General features: G+C 43.1%; 1 protein-coding gene across 4 annotated transcripts in view; it reads right to left on the bottom strand.

The window, feature by feature from the left end:
• Positions 1 to 5418: 5418 nt before the first annotated feature.
• Positions 5419 to 17243, bottom strand: part of DIP2B (disco interacting protein 2 homolog B) — a 225225-nt gene continuing 213400 nt past the window's right edge. For all 4 annotated transcript variants that reach the window (XM_082741248.1, XM_082741245.1, XM_082741247.1 and 1 more), the window contains 5 exons: positions 16993 to 17050; positions 15078 to 15152; positions 13491 to 13668; positions 11421 to 11544; positions 5419 to 9538 (listed from right to left, as the gene is read on the bottom strand). In XM_082741248.1, the coding sequence (XP_082597374.1) occupies positions 9286 to 9538; positions 11421 to 11544; positions 13491 to 13668; positions 15078 to 15152; positions 16993 to 17050 (688 nt within the window). In that variant the 3' untranslated portion in view covers positions 5419 to 9285. The remainder of the gene's footprint in view (positions 9539 to 11420; positions 11545 to 13490; positions 13669 to 15077; positions 15153 to 16992; positions 17051 to 17243) is intronic.

The following is a 17243-nucleotide window of genomic DNA, read 5'->3' as shown; positions in this document are numbered from 1 at the left end:
CAGATCATGACCCTGGAGTCCCAGGGTTAAGTCCTGCATTGGGTTCCCAACTCCATGCTCCTTCTGACCATCTCCTCTCTCATGCTCTCTGTCACTCTCTCTCTTGAATAAAAAGAAATAAAATATTTTTTAAAAATCTGCCTGTTGGGAAGATTTCCCTTGAAACAGAATGGCCATAATTCACTCATGGACCCAAACCATAACTTACCCATATACTAAACGTGGGCTTTTTCCAACTGCTTCAGTAGGACTCTTCTCCCATGCTCCATTACAGCCATAGGTATGAGCTGAGTGAAGAACACTGGTGCAACAGTAGTAGGTAACATGGGTTTCTGGTGGCCCTGCTCACGCAGATTGTGTCCTCTGATGCTGCTTAGGTTTGATCCCAGGTGTAACATTTCCATCTTATGATGGATTGGTGCTGGGTCCATCTGACTTTATGATTTGGTGTGTCTGACACCAGCCAGCCAGTGATGGAAAATTTCAGATGCATGGTCACTTGGTGTCCCCTGGTCAAGTTTTCCATCTCCCTTGTGGCCCAGTGGCACACGAGAAGCTGCTTTTCAAAAGCCATATAATTTCGTGCTACAACTCCCATGTATCTTTTTTTTTTTTTTTAAGATTTATTTATTTATTTGACAGAGAGATCACAAGTAGACAGAGAGGCAGGCAGAGAGATAGAGAGAAGCAGGCTCCCTGCTGAGCAGAGAGCCCGACATGGGACTCTATCCCAGGACCCCGAGATCATGACCCGAGCCGAAGGCAGCGGCTTAACCCACTGAGCCACCCAGGCGCCCTCTTTTTTTTTTTTTTTTAAAGATTTTATTTATTTATCAGAGAGGGGGGGGAGAGAGCGAGCACAGGCAGACAGAATGGCAGGCAGAGGCAGAGGGAGAAGAAGGCTCCCTACTGAGCAAGGAGCCCGATGTGGGACTCGATCCCAGGACGCTGGGATCATTACCTGAGCCGAAGGCAGCTGCTTAACCAACTGAGCCACCCAGGCATCCCAATTCCCATGTATCTTGTTCCAGAATTTTAATAGTTTGCATTGTGATTCTTCCACTGGATCTTGCCATAAACTTCACACTTTTCTTTTTTCCACAACTATCACCTCCACCACCATGGGTCTGCCATATCCTATGTCTCCAAGCCTTACTTAAAGCTGTCATCTGGTATACTGTGCTGAGCAGTATTACCAGGGGTGGAACATGTTGTCTTTACCACTTAAGAGGCCTATTAAAGACTGTTTCCTTCTTAGAGAAAGAGGATGTAAGATGCATTAACTTGTCGTCATCGTCGAAGTAAGCTATGCCTAACATGGGGCTTCAACTTATGACCCAGAGATCAAGAATCACATGCTCTACTTACTGAGCCAGCCAAGTGCCTCAGTAATTTGCTTTTTATGTCAGGAGCTATGTCAGCCTGCTCCTGATTGCTAGACCTCTGACTCTTCAGTTTCCCATCCTCTGCACTGCATGCAGCTTACCAAGACCTTCCGTGTACTAGTTCTTGTTCCATCTGTCTCACCAAAGTGATGTCATATAACTCGGGGACAATACTATAAATGTATATTCTTATCCTTTCTATGTGAATGTGAAATAATTCTGATTCTCTTATTTAAAGACTTAAAAATATGGGGCACCTGGGTGGCTCAGTCATTAAGCATCTGTCTTCAACTCAGGTCATGATCCCAGAGTCCTGGGGCCCAGTCCCACACTGGGCTCCCTGCTCAGCAGAGTCTGCTTCTCCCTCGGCCCCTTACCCCACTCTCATGCTCTCACTCTCTCTCCCTCAAATAAATAAATAAAATCTTTAAAATAAGTAAAAACTGCCTTAGTCTGACTTTGATATCAAGAGGAGTTGGATGGCTTTTTCTTTTGTATGTGAAACCAGAATTCTCTTCCTTGTGGGTTTGGTAATATCCAAATTTTCTCTTTCTTTTTTTTTTTTTTCTTTTTTAAGATTTTATTTATTTCCCAGAGATAGAGAGTACACACAAGCAGGCAGAGAGGCAGGCAGAGGCAGCGAGAGAAGCAGGCTCCCCGCCAAGCAAGGAGCCCGATGTGGGACTCGATCCCAGGACCCCGGAATCATGACCCGAGCCGAACCAACTGAGCCACCCAGGCGTCCCCAGATTTTCTCTTTCTTGAATGAATTTTCAAATTGCATAGTTTACAGAAAATTATCCATTTCATTTAAAATTCAAGTTTACTGCAAAATGACAATAATCCCCTTAGATTAAAAAAAATACCATGGCTGTAGTTATATCTTTGTGTTTCCTACTAGGTGTGTGTGTCTATACACACAAGAATTTTACTACAGATTTTATTGGTTTAATAAATTAGCCTTTGTTGAACCATTTCTGTTTTCTATTTATTAATTTCTGTTTCCCTTATTTCCTTGCTTCTACTTTCTCAGAGGATTTTTTCCTTTGCTTAGTTGAATCCAATTTTTTAGTTTTTATTTTGTAATAAATGCATTTAATATAAATTTCCCTTATATCTGCTTCTTAGGAATTCCCATTATTTGCAGGTTCCAGGGGCACCTGGGTGGCTCAGTGGGTTAAAGCCTCTGCCTTCAGCTCAGGTCATGATCCCAGGGTCCTGGGATCGAGCCCCGCATAGGACTCTCTGCTCAGCAGGGAACCTGCTTCCTCCTGTCTCTCTCGGTCTCTCTGCCTACTTGTGATCTCTGTCTGTCAAAAAAAAAAAAAAAAAAAAAAGAATATTCTATTTGCAGGTTCCATGTTGTATTTTGTCAGCATATTTATTTACAGAAATTATCTCAGAAATGAGTATTCATCTTCATAAATCGAAAACAGAGCTTCAGAGAAGAGAATGAAGTCATCAGGTGACCTCTATTAGCTTCCTGCTTTCAGGATCTTGCCTCTACCCAATTTTATTTAAGAAAAAAAAAATGCTTCCTCCCCTCAAAGGCTAATCCTTCTACCTGTTCTCTGAATCTCTGCCTCTCCTGCTTCCTCAACAATCTTTTTGGGTCAGTTACCCCTTACTGCTATATTTGGATGTTTTCCCTTTCTTTCTTTCGAAGATGTTTTCCCTTTCTTTCTTTCTTCCCTTTCTTTCTTTTGAAGAAATGCAACTCTTTCTTCGGACAGGAATATTTAATTTCTTTCATCTTTTTAAAAAACAGCCTCCCCGGATTCTACACCCCTCATTTAACTACAGTACCACCTCTTTCCCATGTGCAGAAACTTCTGGAAAGAGTAGCTGTTCAGTCTGTTCAGTCACATTTCCCATCACTCTTCTCTTGAACCAATTTCCTGGCTTCTGCCCTCATAGCTGCAAATGCCACTGCCCCGACCAAAGTCACCAGTGACTACCCCATTACCAGACACAGCAGAGGCTAGCCAATCTGTATACCCAGCTTCACTGTAGACTTTGGCATTGTTGATCACTCCCTCCTTAAAACTCCTATGATTTCTTTGCCCATGTTCTTTCTTGATTTTCCCCCTACCTCTCCAGGCATTCCCTTTCCTTCCTCCACCAGTCTTCATATACTGTTGTTTCCCATAGTTCCAGTATTGATCCTTTTCTCACTCTACAGGATCTTCCTTGGCAATGTCATATCATCCCTACTGGGCTTCATCTGCTTCATGGGCTTCAACTACCAGTTTAAAAAGGATGTCTCCCAAATATCTAGTTCATGGCCAGCAGCTGCCTGTTGCCCTTCTTCACTTGCATGTGCCACAGCACCTCAAATTAACATGACCAAAATGGAACATCTTTTTTCCCCACATTTGTTCCTCTTCTTTTGCTCCCTGCCTTGGTAAATGGCCCCATGTCTACCTAACTCCCCAAGGAGTTATTTTGGATTCCTCCTTCCTTAGCCTGAATACCCAGCCATTGAAATCTCACTTGTCTCCTCAGTTTGCAGGCATTGCCTTGTCTCCATCCTGTCACTGCCTTGGCTGAAGTGTTCTTGTTCTATCCCTACATTTTCTGCAAAGGCCTCCCGACCCCCGCCTTGGGTTTTATCATTCTCCCTACCGACACCAATCCACTTCCTATACCACCGGCGTAAGTTTCCTAGGTTGCAAATTTGAGTATATCATTCCCTTGCTATAAGGGAATCATTCCCTCTCTCACTGGCTTTCTCTAACCCTCTGGATAAAAGTTCAAAATTCCTAGCAAGATACACAAGGCCCTTGGCAATCTGTGCTTGCTTCAAGCCTCCACAGACAACTAGCTTTAACTTTTCTCCCTTCAAACCCTCCATCCTAATAACGAATTGTTAGTTTGCAGAAAATGCAACTCTGTCTTTCTGCTTGTTGCTTTATCTGGCTGTCTCATCCTTCAAAACTCAGTTCAGGGGCACCTCAGTGGCTCAGTCAGTTTACGCGTCTGCCTTCAGCTCAGGTCATGATCTCGGGGTGCTAGAATTGAATCCCATGTCGGGCTCCCACCTTAGCAGGGAGCCTGCTTCACCCTCTTCCTCTGCCCCTCCCCCACCTCATGCTCTCTCTCAAATAAATAAAATCTTTAAAAACAAAACTCGGTTCTGATGTTACCTCCTCCAGTATTTCTCATTATTCCCCCTCATCATTGGATTGGGTGCCTGTCCTAGGTGCTGCCACTGTCCACCCCTACTCATAACCCTTAATATACTATACTGTTTTCCTGGATCTCCTTGAAAGCGATGACTTAATTTTCTCTCTCTAGCTTCAGTTCTGTTGCAGTGCCTTGGGCCTAATGCAGACATTCAATAAATGTATGGTGAAAAAAGTGTTCTCGGCTCCCTAAATAGGTTGGACAGCGGTAGTTTAAGGGCCAGTTTTAGCGTCGGAGAACACGCACAACTTGATGGGCTCCCATCAAATTTCTTGAAACCAAGACGTGAAGAGCAAATGACATCACTTTAGTGAAGGCTGAAATCCAGTCCAATCACAGATTAGGAAAAAAAAAAATTATGATCCATAGTTTAAACCTACCACATGCCACATGGGTAGGAGGAAAACGAAACTTTAATTGTTCCTGACAAAGTCTTCTTAGTTTTCATCATGACCCTCTTGTGTTCCTTGATTTGTCTTGCTGTCACAGCAAAGATTAACTATAACTTTGGATCTCTGTGTTCATTTTCCTTAGACTACTCTGGCTATCTTTGGGTCTTACCATCTGAAGTTAAATTTAAAATTTATCAGTTCCGGGGTACCTAGGTGACTCAGTTATTAAGTGCCTGCCTTTGGCTCAGGTCACAATCCCATTGTCCTGCGATCGAGCCTTACACTGGGCTCCCTGCTCAGTGGGAAACCTGCTTCTCCCTTTCCCACTCCCCTTGCCTGTGTTCCACTCTCACTGTCCTGTCTCTGTCAAATAAATAAATATAAAATCTTAAAAAATAATAATATTTATCAGTTCCAATTTATCAATCTCCCAATGTGTGAAGCATTAAACACAATCAGGCATCAATATTTATTAACACAAGACAAAGGAAACACATTCAATGAGTTAATAGAACACTGTCCAGCCAGATGTTAAATTTAAAAATGTATATCTAGTCTAATTTCAAATAAATAAAAAAAAACTTTATACATAATTACACAGTACTATAGTCTGAATTTGACACTGGTAAATATCTTGACAGAAAGTAAACAAAACATCATTTAGGACTAAAAAATTATTCTTATATCTTTACACTCTCTTCCTGTGGACAAATAACATGGCCCATCTACATACACCTAGACCAGAAATGTTGTATGAATGATAAAGAAAAGGCCTATTGTGTATTTGGAGTACTGCAGCTTTTTGCTCCAAATACTCTTGCTTTTACATCAAAGCACACAACAAAAACAACACTAAGGCATAGGTCATGTTGGAGTTTGAGGGTGAGGTGATAACTCCTCATTGCTTTAATCTAAAAGATTGCTGGATATTCAAGGAAAGTAATTTATTTGGCCAAGATATTGAGCACCATGCCTGGGGCAGAGACCTTACAAAAGAAACCTAAGGCCTCAGGCCCTTTGTTGATTCAACAGAAGCATTAAGCAAGCACTGCCCAGGGACTAAAGAAAGGAGATACACTTATATTACCAACAGACAGGCAATGGTCCCTAAACAGCCTGAGGCAGCACAACTTCGTGAGGAAAGAACTTGATGGTGGCGGTGGTCCTCAACCGGGCCCCCTTTTTGAGGCAGCAAATAAGTAAAGGCTGTGGATTCACACGGATGCCTGTTAGCATGCCGGTCATTCCCAGGGTCTCACTGACGCAGGAGAGGACATTTGTGCAGCTCTAAGAATCCCTTGGGCTTAGGAATTTTCCTGAGGCAGCCCCTTCCTGATCTACCTCAGTTACTTCTGCTGAGAGGCAGAAAGAGGTTCAAAAGCAGTTAGATGCATGGATTTCTCTTACCTGAAATGGGGGCTTGCTATTAATCTCGTTGTCTTTTTCACAGGCATAGAAGAAAAACCCAGACAGAATGTGTTCCAGAGTTTTGGCTAGGCTGTTTCTATTGGTAATGGCCTTCTGGGTCTGTCCTAAGAGTCCATTCTACCACAAAGGTCCTACTTAATGTGGAAAGGGCAAGAGCACTGTGTCATCAAGAGAAAGTTCTCTTCCAAGTCTGTAACAGACGAGGCATTAAAACTACAGATGACCCCTCAAACACCCACAGGCTAACGACTGGGCTCTCTCCCTCTTCCAGAGGCTCCTTTACCACAGTTACTGAGAAGTTCCCAAAGACACAGCTCAGCTCTCCTCCACTAGCACATTTTGGCTTTGGGGAATATGCAGAAGATCCACAGAGCAGCCACCAGGTAGAGAGCAAAAGCTAAAGCTAAATCAGAGGCCTGAGGAACTACACATCCAGATAATCAGACCCTAAGTAAATGGGAGTTGACCATACTCTGAGACTAATGGAATATCTTATTTGAAAGAATGAGTGCCCATTATTGTAGCTACTAGCCACATGTGGCTACTGAAAACTTGAAATGTGGGTAGTCCGAATTGAAATGTGCTTAATACACACTGGATCTCCAAGACTTCGTACGAAAAAAAGAAAAGATCTCGATCACTTTTCATATTGATTCCACATGGAAATTATAGTATTTTTGATATACTGGGCTAAATACAAGATATTAAAGTCAATTTCATTAGTTTCTTCTTACTTTTTGAAATGTGGTTACCAGAAAATTTAAAATGACCAATGTGGCTCACACTATATTTCTAGCAGACTCTAACTTGTGTAGTAAGCATTTTCAAAACAACCCATAGGATAAGACTCTGCCTATATTTCTTCCTTAGAACTCGTGGATTATGGAGATAGAACTATTGATCCTCAGGATCCCTCGCTTTGTTTAGTGAGTCACTAAAAACTATTGTAAGAAAATTACTTTCCAAATAAGCAGGCTATTTCTTTCTGCAAACTGAACCGTAGCTAGTCACTGGGATTTCCTGCCCCAATGTAAGTGCTTTTTTTCTGAACATCTTAGAACCTCTTCCATCATGTGTAAATTAATTTCATCCAAAATGTCAAAAAAGAGATCTGGAACTGGAAAACGTCTTGAGGTCTGCCCTCAACGGAGAAAAAACCGGGAGGAAAAAAGGCTTATGTAAAAGGGAGGCAAGAAAAGTGGCTTAGGAGCCACAAGACTGAAGGGCAGCCCCCGAGAGTGATGAAGGGTCTGGCCTTTGCATTATAAACCTTATTTTCAGGGTAATTACAAGTCTTAAAAATTGTTTAAAAACATATTTAGTTTACATGATGTTACAGCGGGGTAAATAATATGTATTATTAAAATAGTCTAAATAAATATTTACACAATAGTGCAGAGTGGGTCAAAGAGAACCATTCTGATTTGACAAGTTAACTCTGCTCACTTGGAGCTTTTTTTTTTTTTAATTTTTAAAAATATTTCTGTAAGAAAAAAATAATAAAATTCAACTATATTCAAATACATGAAGTATCAGACCAAAGAAAGGAAACCGAGCCAGAGGCCAAACTCAGTCCCACGCTCAGTCCACTTGGCCTGGGCACCACAGTTATTTCAAAAGAGTTTCTTGCATACATCAGACTTCCCCTATTTCAGCATAAGCCTACCTATTTTGGCAACCCAAATCGGTCAGTTTTGAGATCTGTAGTTATATTGCCTTTACAGTTTCCCGTGACTGCTGATCCCACTGCCTTTCCAGCCTGTCATTCTTGTTCTTAAAATCCCTGCCCTCATGAACTGGAAGAACAGAGGACCCTTCAGTTTTCCGAAAAGAGAAGCTGTATATATAAACTGGAGACGCAGTTGACAATGAGCCAGGAAAAAGAGGAAATCCTAAATTCTTATGCAGTCACTCTAAATTTGAAACATAGTTTCAACACTGGGGGCCAGAGTGAGTTATTGTGGCTCCTTAGGATAGGGTGGGATCTAATGAAGCTTAGCCTTTTCATAACAGTTTGATTTTTAAACTGAGATTTCCAGCCTGTAGACACAGGCTGAATTCCTAAAAGCTTAAGCTGATTTTGGGAACGCAAGCTTTAAGAACAAACATAGGCAGCTTTAGTTTATAAAATACATCAGCCAACAGAGACATAGTACAATGTGCAGCGGAACCTGCAAACAATTTGCACTTTTTAGTTACCTATTCAATTACACTGCAGTAAGAGAATATTGAAATTCTCCCAAAGTAGGAAGGTTTCTACTTCACTTGTCATGACTACACACGCCAGTTCTTCAATTGTTTAGCTGAATTGTGTGTACTCTTATTTACACGTTTAAAAACACTGGTCAGAATGTGTTACTCTCAAGAATTATATATATAACGTAACTCTCATATTCATGGATTATTTGATTTGCTTACAGGTCAGCGGAAAATAAGCTGAGTAGTTCCACGTTAACAAAACCTGCAGAAAGTCCAGCTATGGTAAAATGGCAGAATACAGTACAGAGCGGGGAACTGGAGAACTCCGTCTACCCCCTTCATGTGAATTCATTTAACTCCCTTACAAAATTCTAGAACAGCATTAGATAAAAATACAAGTATATACAACAGATGAAAAAAATGCAACATGCATGTAATTGCTTTAGTAACGTGCTGCTCACGCTATGTCAAAGCTCATGACTAATGGACTGTTAACATTTTTTTCATTTGCTACCATATGATTCCCCTTTCCTGTGTGTCCTGTGATTGCAGAATCCCACAGGATGAGATGAAGGATATAATGTAACCATCTCAGCTTATTTCACATCATTGGAAAGCTTGCTCCTAGTCACTGGTCTTTGGTCCTTGTGGTTTTTCAGGATGCACCCCCGCCCCCAGGATCCCCACAAGGCTGGTTACATGTTATAAGCCACATAGATGGGGTCCAACTGGTCAGCCAGGAAGCTGTCTCGGAGGTGCATCCTCTGCTTCTCTCCTCTGGAGTTGATGGGGATAACGCCTGGGTCCACCACCACCACGACGCCGACGATGAGGTAATGCTCTTCCAGGACCACGTTTGTCACTAAAGGAACCAGATCGAGGGCTTCCTGTTCAGAGCCACACAGTTCCACAACCACCACGAGCAAGTTGGTCCACGTGAACACGGCACTGAAATTGCAATGACAGTCAGTTAACAAACATGTCATCACATTTACCAGGTAACTTTCATAGTACGCACTCAAGACTTATCCCAGTTTCCCGGACAACCACCTTCTCTCTTGGATGCAACCAGAAGGCTAGCAGCCATGTGTGCAATGACCTTGCCCCTGTGATCACAGCTGATGAGCTGAGCCACCCAGAGTCAGCAGGGGTTTGGCAATGGGGTTGAAAGATGTTAGCTGGCCACGTGAACTAAGCACATGTCAAAGTTTGGGGGTGGCCGGCTGCCCAGAGCAGCACAGGTAATGGCTCTTCACGGACAAGAGAAGAATGAAGTGGATGCCCTTATGGCTCTAGAAGGTGAGAAGACAGTGTTTCTTTTTTTTTTTTTTTTTTAATTTTTTAAAAAAAGATTTTATTTATTTATTTGACAGAGAGAGAGCACAAGCAGGCAGAGAGGGAGGCAGAGAGAGAGGAGGAAGCAGGCTCCCTCCTGAGCAGAGAGCCCGATGCGGGGCTCGATCCTAGGACCCTGAGATCATGACCTGAGCCAAAGGCAGCGGCTTAACCCACTGAGCCACCCAGGTGCCCCAAGACAGTGGTTCTGATGGCCTTCCCATCCCTTATTTCTACGTTTCTTGAGATTTATAGAGACTCTTAGGAACCTCTGAGGTAGCCAGGTATTCTTTTCATTAACTCTCTCTTTTGCTTAGGTTTTTTTGAAGAGAATTTCTGTTATTTGCAACCGAAGAACTTTGACAAGATAGTATTCTTAGGCCCAAGAGGAAGGGAGTGGACCTTTCCCCATATGGACTTAGTGCCACATACAGGTGACTCTCCCATCATGCCATAAAAGTGACATAAGGTAGAAACTTGCCTTACGTGGAGTGGGACTGCTGGGTTAGAAAGTATGACCTGACCTGTGATATGAAGTGTTAAATAGCTTTAAAAAACATATTCCAATCATTAAAAAAAATGTATACAATATTTGCTTGCATAAAAAGTCAGAGGTCTAAAATTAGAGGGTAACCATGGCACTCTACTTCTCTGTATTGTTCTGATAATTCATGGGCATTGTTCGGGTCTGGGGAGAGACTCTGACCAAAATGAGTTGAAGATGCTGATAAGGAGGCATCTAGAAAGCGTGAGCAAGCATGGAAAGAACTGTGGCTATTTGGCATGGTTTAAAAAAAAGAAAAGGAAAAAAAACCCAACAACAAGGAAGGACCTACTGCATTAAAAATGTAGAAAAGAAACCAGGTGGATTCTGTATTGTCAGGAATCCAGAATGAAAGCCACTAGGTAAGAACTATCAAGTTTTAATTTTAAAGAAGTTTTAGTCCATGTGAGGCTGGACATTCTTTCATCAGGGACGATGTGGAGGGCGTTCTTACACTGAGAGGGAAACTGGATGAGGTAATAATGACCTTTCTCATCCGCTTACCATTTGACAGCGTGCAAAGAGGCACATTCCCATTTGTTTCTCCCCATGATTAGGAAATAGCAGAACAAGTACATGAGAAAAACCGCCAATGTGGGAGGCCTGGGCCTTCAAGTTGGGCCTTTTGAACTTAAAGTCATGGTTCTTCCCACCATATTACACTGACTTTCTAGAGACAGATAATCAGATCTCTTCCAATGGTAAGAATCGATCAGTAGCGAGGACTTGACTCTATGGTGGTTCCACGGAGCCTGTTCTGGTGTCCCCACGGTCTCATCTGCCACAGCGGACAGCCCACCAAGACAAGAAACAATCAGTCCATTTACTTTCTTACTCCCCCTGGATTCTAGGTCTGTAGGGGGTATTTGGTACAGACAGCTGACTACTTAGATTGGTTTTAACTGACACTACGGCTGCAGCGGGAAGCCTATTCTGTACAAGGGTGGTTACCATTCAGCAATGCTCCTGTGGATCCGGGACACGGAGGTCTCAATGTCTATCGGGTGGTATCGTAATCCTCGCAGCTCCAGTGTCTCATCCAGCGCTCCCACTACATACAATGCATCATGACGTTCTGATGGAAAGAAAAAGAGAAATCTGGTTCATCACACATGATGAGCGCAATGCAATGTTGTGTGAAAAGCACCCTGTTGGACTGCCTGCCACGTCACTTGACCCCACCACTCACCAGCCATGTAACCTTGAGCCAATTACTTAAGTGTCTGAGTCCTGCTCCCCACTCTGTGAGACAGCGAGAATACTAAATGGCTGCTGTGACTATTCAATGAGATAATCCCTGTAAGGAGTTCATTTGATGCCTGGTATACCGTAAGTGATAAAAAAAAAAATTAGCTATGATTATTATTATTATTACTACGATGTCCCAGGAACTGTGTCCAGTGCTGGGAAGATGATAAAACACGAGTCCCGTTCTAAAGACACTTACTGTGTAATGGGGGAGAAGGACACACGATAGGTGCTCCATTGTCCACTGCAACATGGTAAGCCCTGTGCTGGGAGCATGCATGAAGTGTGTGTGAGGTGACCGGGGGACACCCCCATACCCCGAGCTCAGCTCAAGGGTTCAGAGAAGGAAAAGCGGAAACCAGGCTGAGCTTTTACAGATAAACAGGAATTAGCCAGATGACAGCTGGGGGAGGGGTGGAGTGGGGAGAGAGGGTTTGAGAGGGAGAAGAAATGAGCATGTGTTGTTATTCCTAGACATCTGTAAGGAGTCCAGATATAAGGAGTAGGATTACAGAAAATGGAGAGACAGTTCTGGTTATTAACAGGCTTGTAATCCAGCTAGAACATGGCAGAAATCTTTTTTGTTTGTTTGTTTAAATTATATGTACACACCATATACATAAGGCTATATATACATGGTTTATGTCTATATAGATCCTGCATTTTAAAGAAAGACATAATTTTACTAGGCCTACTAAATAAAATATTCTCAGGAAAGGGTAAATTTCTGAAAAATCGAATAAAGCAAAGTGCTAGAAGCTGCTGGAGAGAGGATGAAGAGGTCTAGCAGATTCCCACCATATAAGAAGAGCTCATAAAGACTGTAATAACAAACATGACAGAAACACAGCAGTTAATCTCACATCATTTCCACCAGCCAGGGAACATTATCATTCCCACTGTTCAGGTAGGAAACTAAGAGGCTCAGTGATTGCTCAAGGTCACAAAGCAAATGGCAGAGGTAGGTTTCAACACCAGGGCACCCGGTGAGGGATACCTCCCTTTTCCAGTTTGTTATCCTGCCTCCCCGTGAAACTTGGAGAAACTATGGATGCTGGTCACTATGGAACAGATGCTAGGAGCTCAGGAGAAATGATATGGCTCTAATTCAGGCCTTTAAAGCCCAGTGAGTTATTTGTAGCTGTTCTTTGAAGTGATGATACAGCTAGTGTTGGGTATTTTAACATTGCCATTAATGCCACGGGGCAGAAAAGCTGAAGGCAGGCATCAGTGAAGGCATGACAGTCAATGGAGCAGCAGGTAATGGGAGGGGACTGCTCACACCAGAGCCTTGCCCAGCAGTCTCGCATCTAACATGAGACGCCGAAGGGACACAGTGCTTCAGTGACATGGCTCCCCGCACCGATCCCCTGCTCTCAGGGGTCAGGTTTATTCCTCTTGAACCCAAAATGGTGTGTGGGTGTAGAAGGGCTACAAGATGACACCCCCATCCCAGGAGCTTGTGCAGGAGCTGGGAGTCAGCCAGGGGCACAGTGAGCATCAGGCACGTCTCCGTGACCATAGGCTGTGCTCACCCACAGTTCAGAGATGCAGACGTGGTACCCTGGGTGCCTGCCTCCTGGTTACTCCTCATGGGGCAAAATATCTTACTTTAAATGAATACAAATTCATGCATGGGTTCAGGAACCGCAGAAGGGAGTAATTAAATACACACACATTTGACAACGCAAAGGCAGGCTGAGGAAGGTGAGCCAGAGCTCCTGGCTGAAAGACAAAAGCAGGCAGAAGGGGAAGCGCTGGTGAGGAAACTACCTCCAGTGGCCGCTGTGAGCTCCGTCCGGCGGACAAAACCAAGGTATCCTGTCCGAGCCCAGAGTGTCTGAGCAGCATCCCCGAAGCTGAGGCGGGTATTAAAATGATCCGCTTGAAGAGTCTCACTGTCATAGATGGTGTAATAGCCACTGGCTGTGTGGGGACTGTTCACCCAAATCTGCAACAAGAAAAGGGCATCGGTCACATTCTGGCAGGGACACAGAACTGTATCAATTCAATTCTCTCTGGATGGATGAACATTACTATTTTTTAATTCTCATTGCTACAGTAACAATAATAAACCACAACAATAAAGGCTGCTGACATTTATCATGTACTAAATGTGCTAAACAGAGAATTAAGTACTTTATACGCCTTATCCCCATAGGAATCGACATACATGGCAATGCGGTTCTGTATTATTGTTACTCCCATTTCACAGATGAAAAAACAAGGAGTTAAGTAACTTGTCTAAGAAACTGGGAGACCCACAGCCAAGCCTGTGCAGCTGCAGAGCCCATGCTCTTAACCACGAAGCTACTGTCTCCTGGGCTCAGTCCTCTGCCTCTTCCTGAGCCCTGCAAATACATCGAGGGGTCACTTCTGTGCTTCTGGGCTAAGGTGTAAGCCCTCAGGAAAGCACTACCAGGTTATCTGAATTCGCCCTGCCAACACAATAATACCTAACAATAGCAAGAACACTTGTATTTATTGAGAACTCATTAGATCACAGGCACTGTCCCATGTGCATTACAGATACGGTATTAGTGTAGTTAGCTGGCACACCATTTCATCAGGTGAAATTAGGTGGGTGCAGTTATTATTTACAAATGAGAAAACTGAGACCCAGAGAAAGGAAGTAACTTGCTCACTAGTTAGAGGCTGGGAAGTAGCAGAGTGCAGGCCCTCTGACTCCCGCACCTATAACCTTCGCCTCCTGGTAAACCACGGGGTGAAACCTCAGTACTCCTCAAATATTTGAGGGAAGAAAAATGAAGTCTTCTTAAAAAAAAATCTTGATACGAATTCCAATATACACACATTTTAGAATAAGAATAGAAAATTTCCATGAATTTAAAAAATTTAGTATTTGGGGCTCCTATCAGTTCCACCCCTTAACAGGTGGAAACAGGTAGGACTGGCCCATTTCCTTTCTCAGCTAAGGGAATGTCGGTGGACAATTCTGGCACTAGTTCTAATCTGCATGCTGAAATCTTTCCTCCATCCTGGCCTCAATGTCTCTCTTTTTAGTTTTGGGCCTTACAGAGAAAGATTAAACTCTTTAAAAAAAATTTTTATTTGTCAGAGAGAGCACAAGCAGGGGAAGCAGCAGTCAGAAGGGAAGAGAGAAGCAGTCTCCCCTGCTGAGCAGGGAGCCTGACACAGGGCTCGATCCCAGGACCCCGGTGAGCCAAAAGCAGACACTTAATGACTGAGCCACCCAGGTGACCCAGATTAAAACTCTTTTAAAAGAGGACAACTCACAATGGGGGAAAAGTTAAATCCACCGTTTCACTGACTTCTCGACTGTGAACCCCAAAGTCTTTATTGCCGACTTTTCAGAGTAAAGATAAAAATTATACATACCTCTCCAAGATGAGAGTCTCCAACAGGCCCTTTGGTCTCAGGATTAACAATAACCACTTTCACTCCAGGTAAAATCTGAGCATCAAAGGGAAAACACAAAGACTCAATCAACTCTAATAACCCCTCGGAAATGCAGTCCCCCGCCACCCCTCCTTCAGAGAGGTAAGCGAGTGTACAAAGGCAGGAGCTAATTGACACACTGTTCACTGGACTGTCCTTCGTGGAGACCAGAGGTATAATAATATTCATCCTCAAAAATAAACCAGGGAGCCAACCAGCCTACCTTCCCTTCAAAAGGATGAGAAACTGCAGCCCAGAACCGTTAACAGTAGGAATCTGTAATGTGACTGCCCTTTCTCATTTTCTTTCTCCATCCTGTTCACTGCAGTGATGGCAGGAAGACCCCTTAGTGCAGAAAGGACAGCAGGAAGGGACCGCCTGAGCGGCTCCACTCCCGTCTGCAGCAATAGCTAAGTGAGAGGAACTTGAAGAGCAAGAGAGGATGATAGAGGCTTTGCAGGAGAATGAATCCTGCCCCTGGGATCACGAAAGACATCACGCTTGCTTGGGATCTCCCTGAGGAGAGAAAAGGAATGTGAAGAATGTGGGGAGAAAAGGAAGAAGAGGTGCTGGCTATAAGAACGGCTCACGCCTTCTCTGGTTACCCCTATTCTGGGTTTTTAGAGTATGAGGTTAGTTGAGAAGCGCTACAGTGATTATCCAGGGTCATACATCTAAGACTTCAAGGAAGGAGAGAAAAGACCATTCGCGCCCCAGACGGGTTGGGCACTGGGTGAAAGCTTCTGAGGCGCCCAACCACAAGCTGAGGCAGAGGGAGATCTGACGATGTGCTAAGATGATCAGCCCAACTCCACTCGAAAGTGTTTAAATGGAAGAGACAAACTACAGTAAGTGCCCCATGGACTCAATCTGCTTGATAGGTTAGACAGGATCCCCTTTTATCTGTATAATTTCCCCCTCTGCTTTCAGAATTACTAGAAGGAATTCTGAGGCATCACTGTTACCTCTTCAAAAGAATGGGAAACTCACTAACTTATGCTGATATTCTATCACCCTTAGTAAATGTTCAAAACTGCTACAGACTTATGTCGTGTCTCCCCAAACTCGCATGTTGGATGTAATCTACTTAAATCCCTGATGAGATGGTATTAGGAGCTGGGGCCTTCCACCGTGTGAGAATACAGCAATAGGGCGCCATCTATGAACCAAAAATCCTCCAACAGAATCTGCTGATGTCATGATCTTGGACTTCCCAGTGCCCAGAACTGTGAGAAGTAAGCTTCCCGGTCTACGGTATTCTGTGATAGCAGCCCAAAGGGACTAAGACAGTAACTGTGTCTCTTCTGGAACATTTTAAAGCCTCCATCTCACCTAAGAAATCTTATTCCTACAGACACAAACTCTATATATCCGTAGTTTCTTCCCCGTTTTGATTTCTCTCTCAGCTTTAAACACATGTACGCCTTCCCTGATCTTCAACCACACCTTCCCACTGCCACCCTGTTTTTCTCCTTACAATATTTATAAAGATAGAATTGCCTCTAAGTGCTGTTTACCTCTCCACCTTGAATATAATGAATACTGGATTTTGCTGATTTTTCAAATAAGAATAACATATCAGTGGGATTTTTTTGGAAAAAAAAAATCTGTGAGAATTAAGAAAGTTCAAATCTAGAATTCTTCTTCTCTATGTACCCATACGAATTTGAAAGTATTAGATAAGGTGAAACTGCTGAATTATTTCCAGATTTCAATTAAGGCTTGCCCTGGGTACTAACACATTACATGGCTTCAAGTTTTAAAATGAAACATTTAAAAAATAAAATAAATAAAAATAAATAAAATGAATCATTTCCCAGGCAGACCAACTTCCAATGGTTAACAGACAAATTACCTTTCCAGACTCTGAGAGGAGCAAACTCTGGGGGGCACCCCGTTCCACAAGACGAACCCTGAAGAAGAAGAATATTTACTATATACGTATAGGAATGTATACATATTCGAAAAAATGGCCGCACATCTACTACAGCTATATACTGCCCTCTTGAGACCTCTATTTTGTCTCTCCTTCTCTTACCAGAGCAGTTTCTCAGACTTGGGCACTACTGACATTTTGGGTCGGAATATGTTCTTTTATAATTTTTT

Source organism: Mustela nivalis (assembly GCF_964662115.1).
Source record: "Mustela nivalis genome assembly, chromosome: 7".
Classification (NCBI taxonomy): domain Eukaryota; kingdom Metazoa; phylum Chordata; class Mammalia; order Carnivora; family Mustelidae; genus Mustela; species Mustela nivalis.
This window is presented reverse-complemented; position numbering and strand designations above follow the sequence as displayed.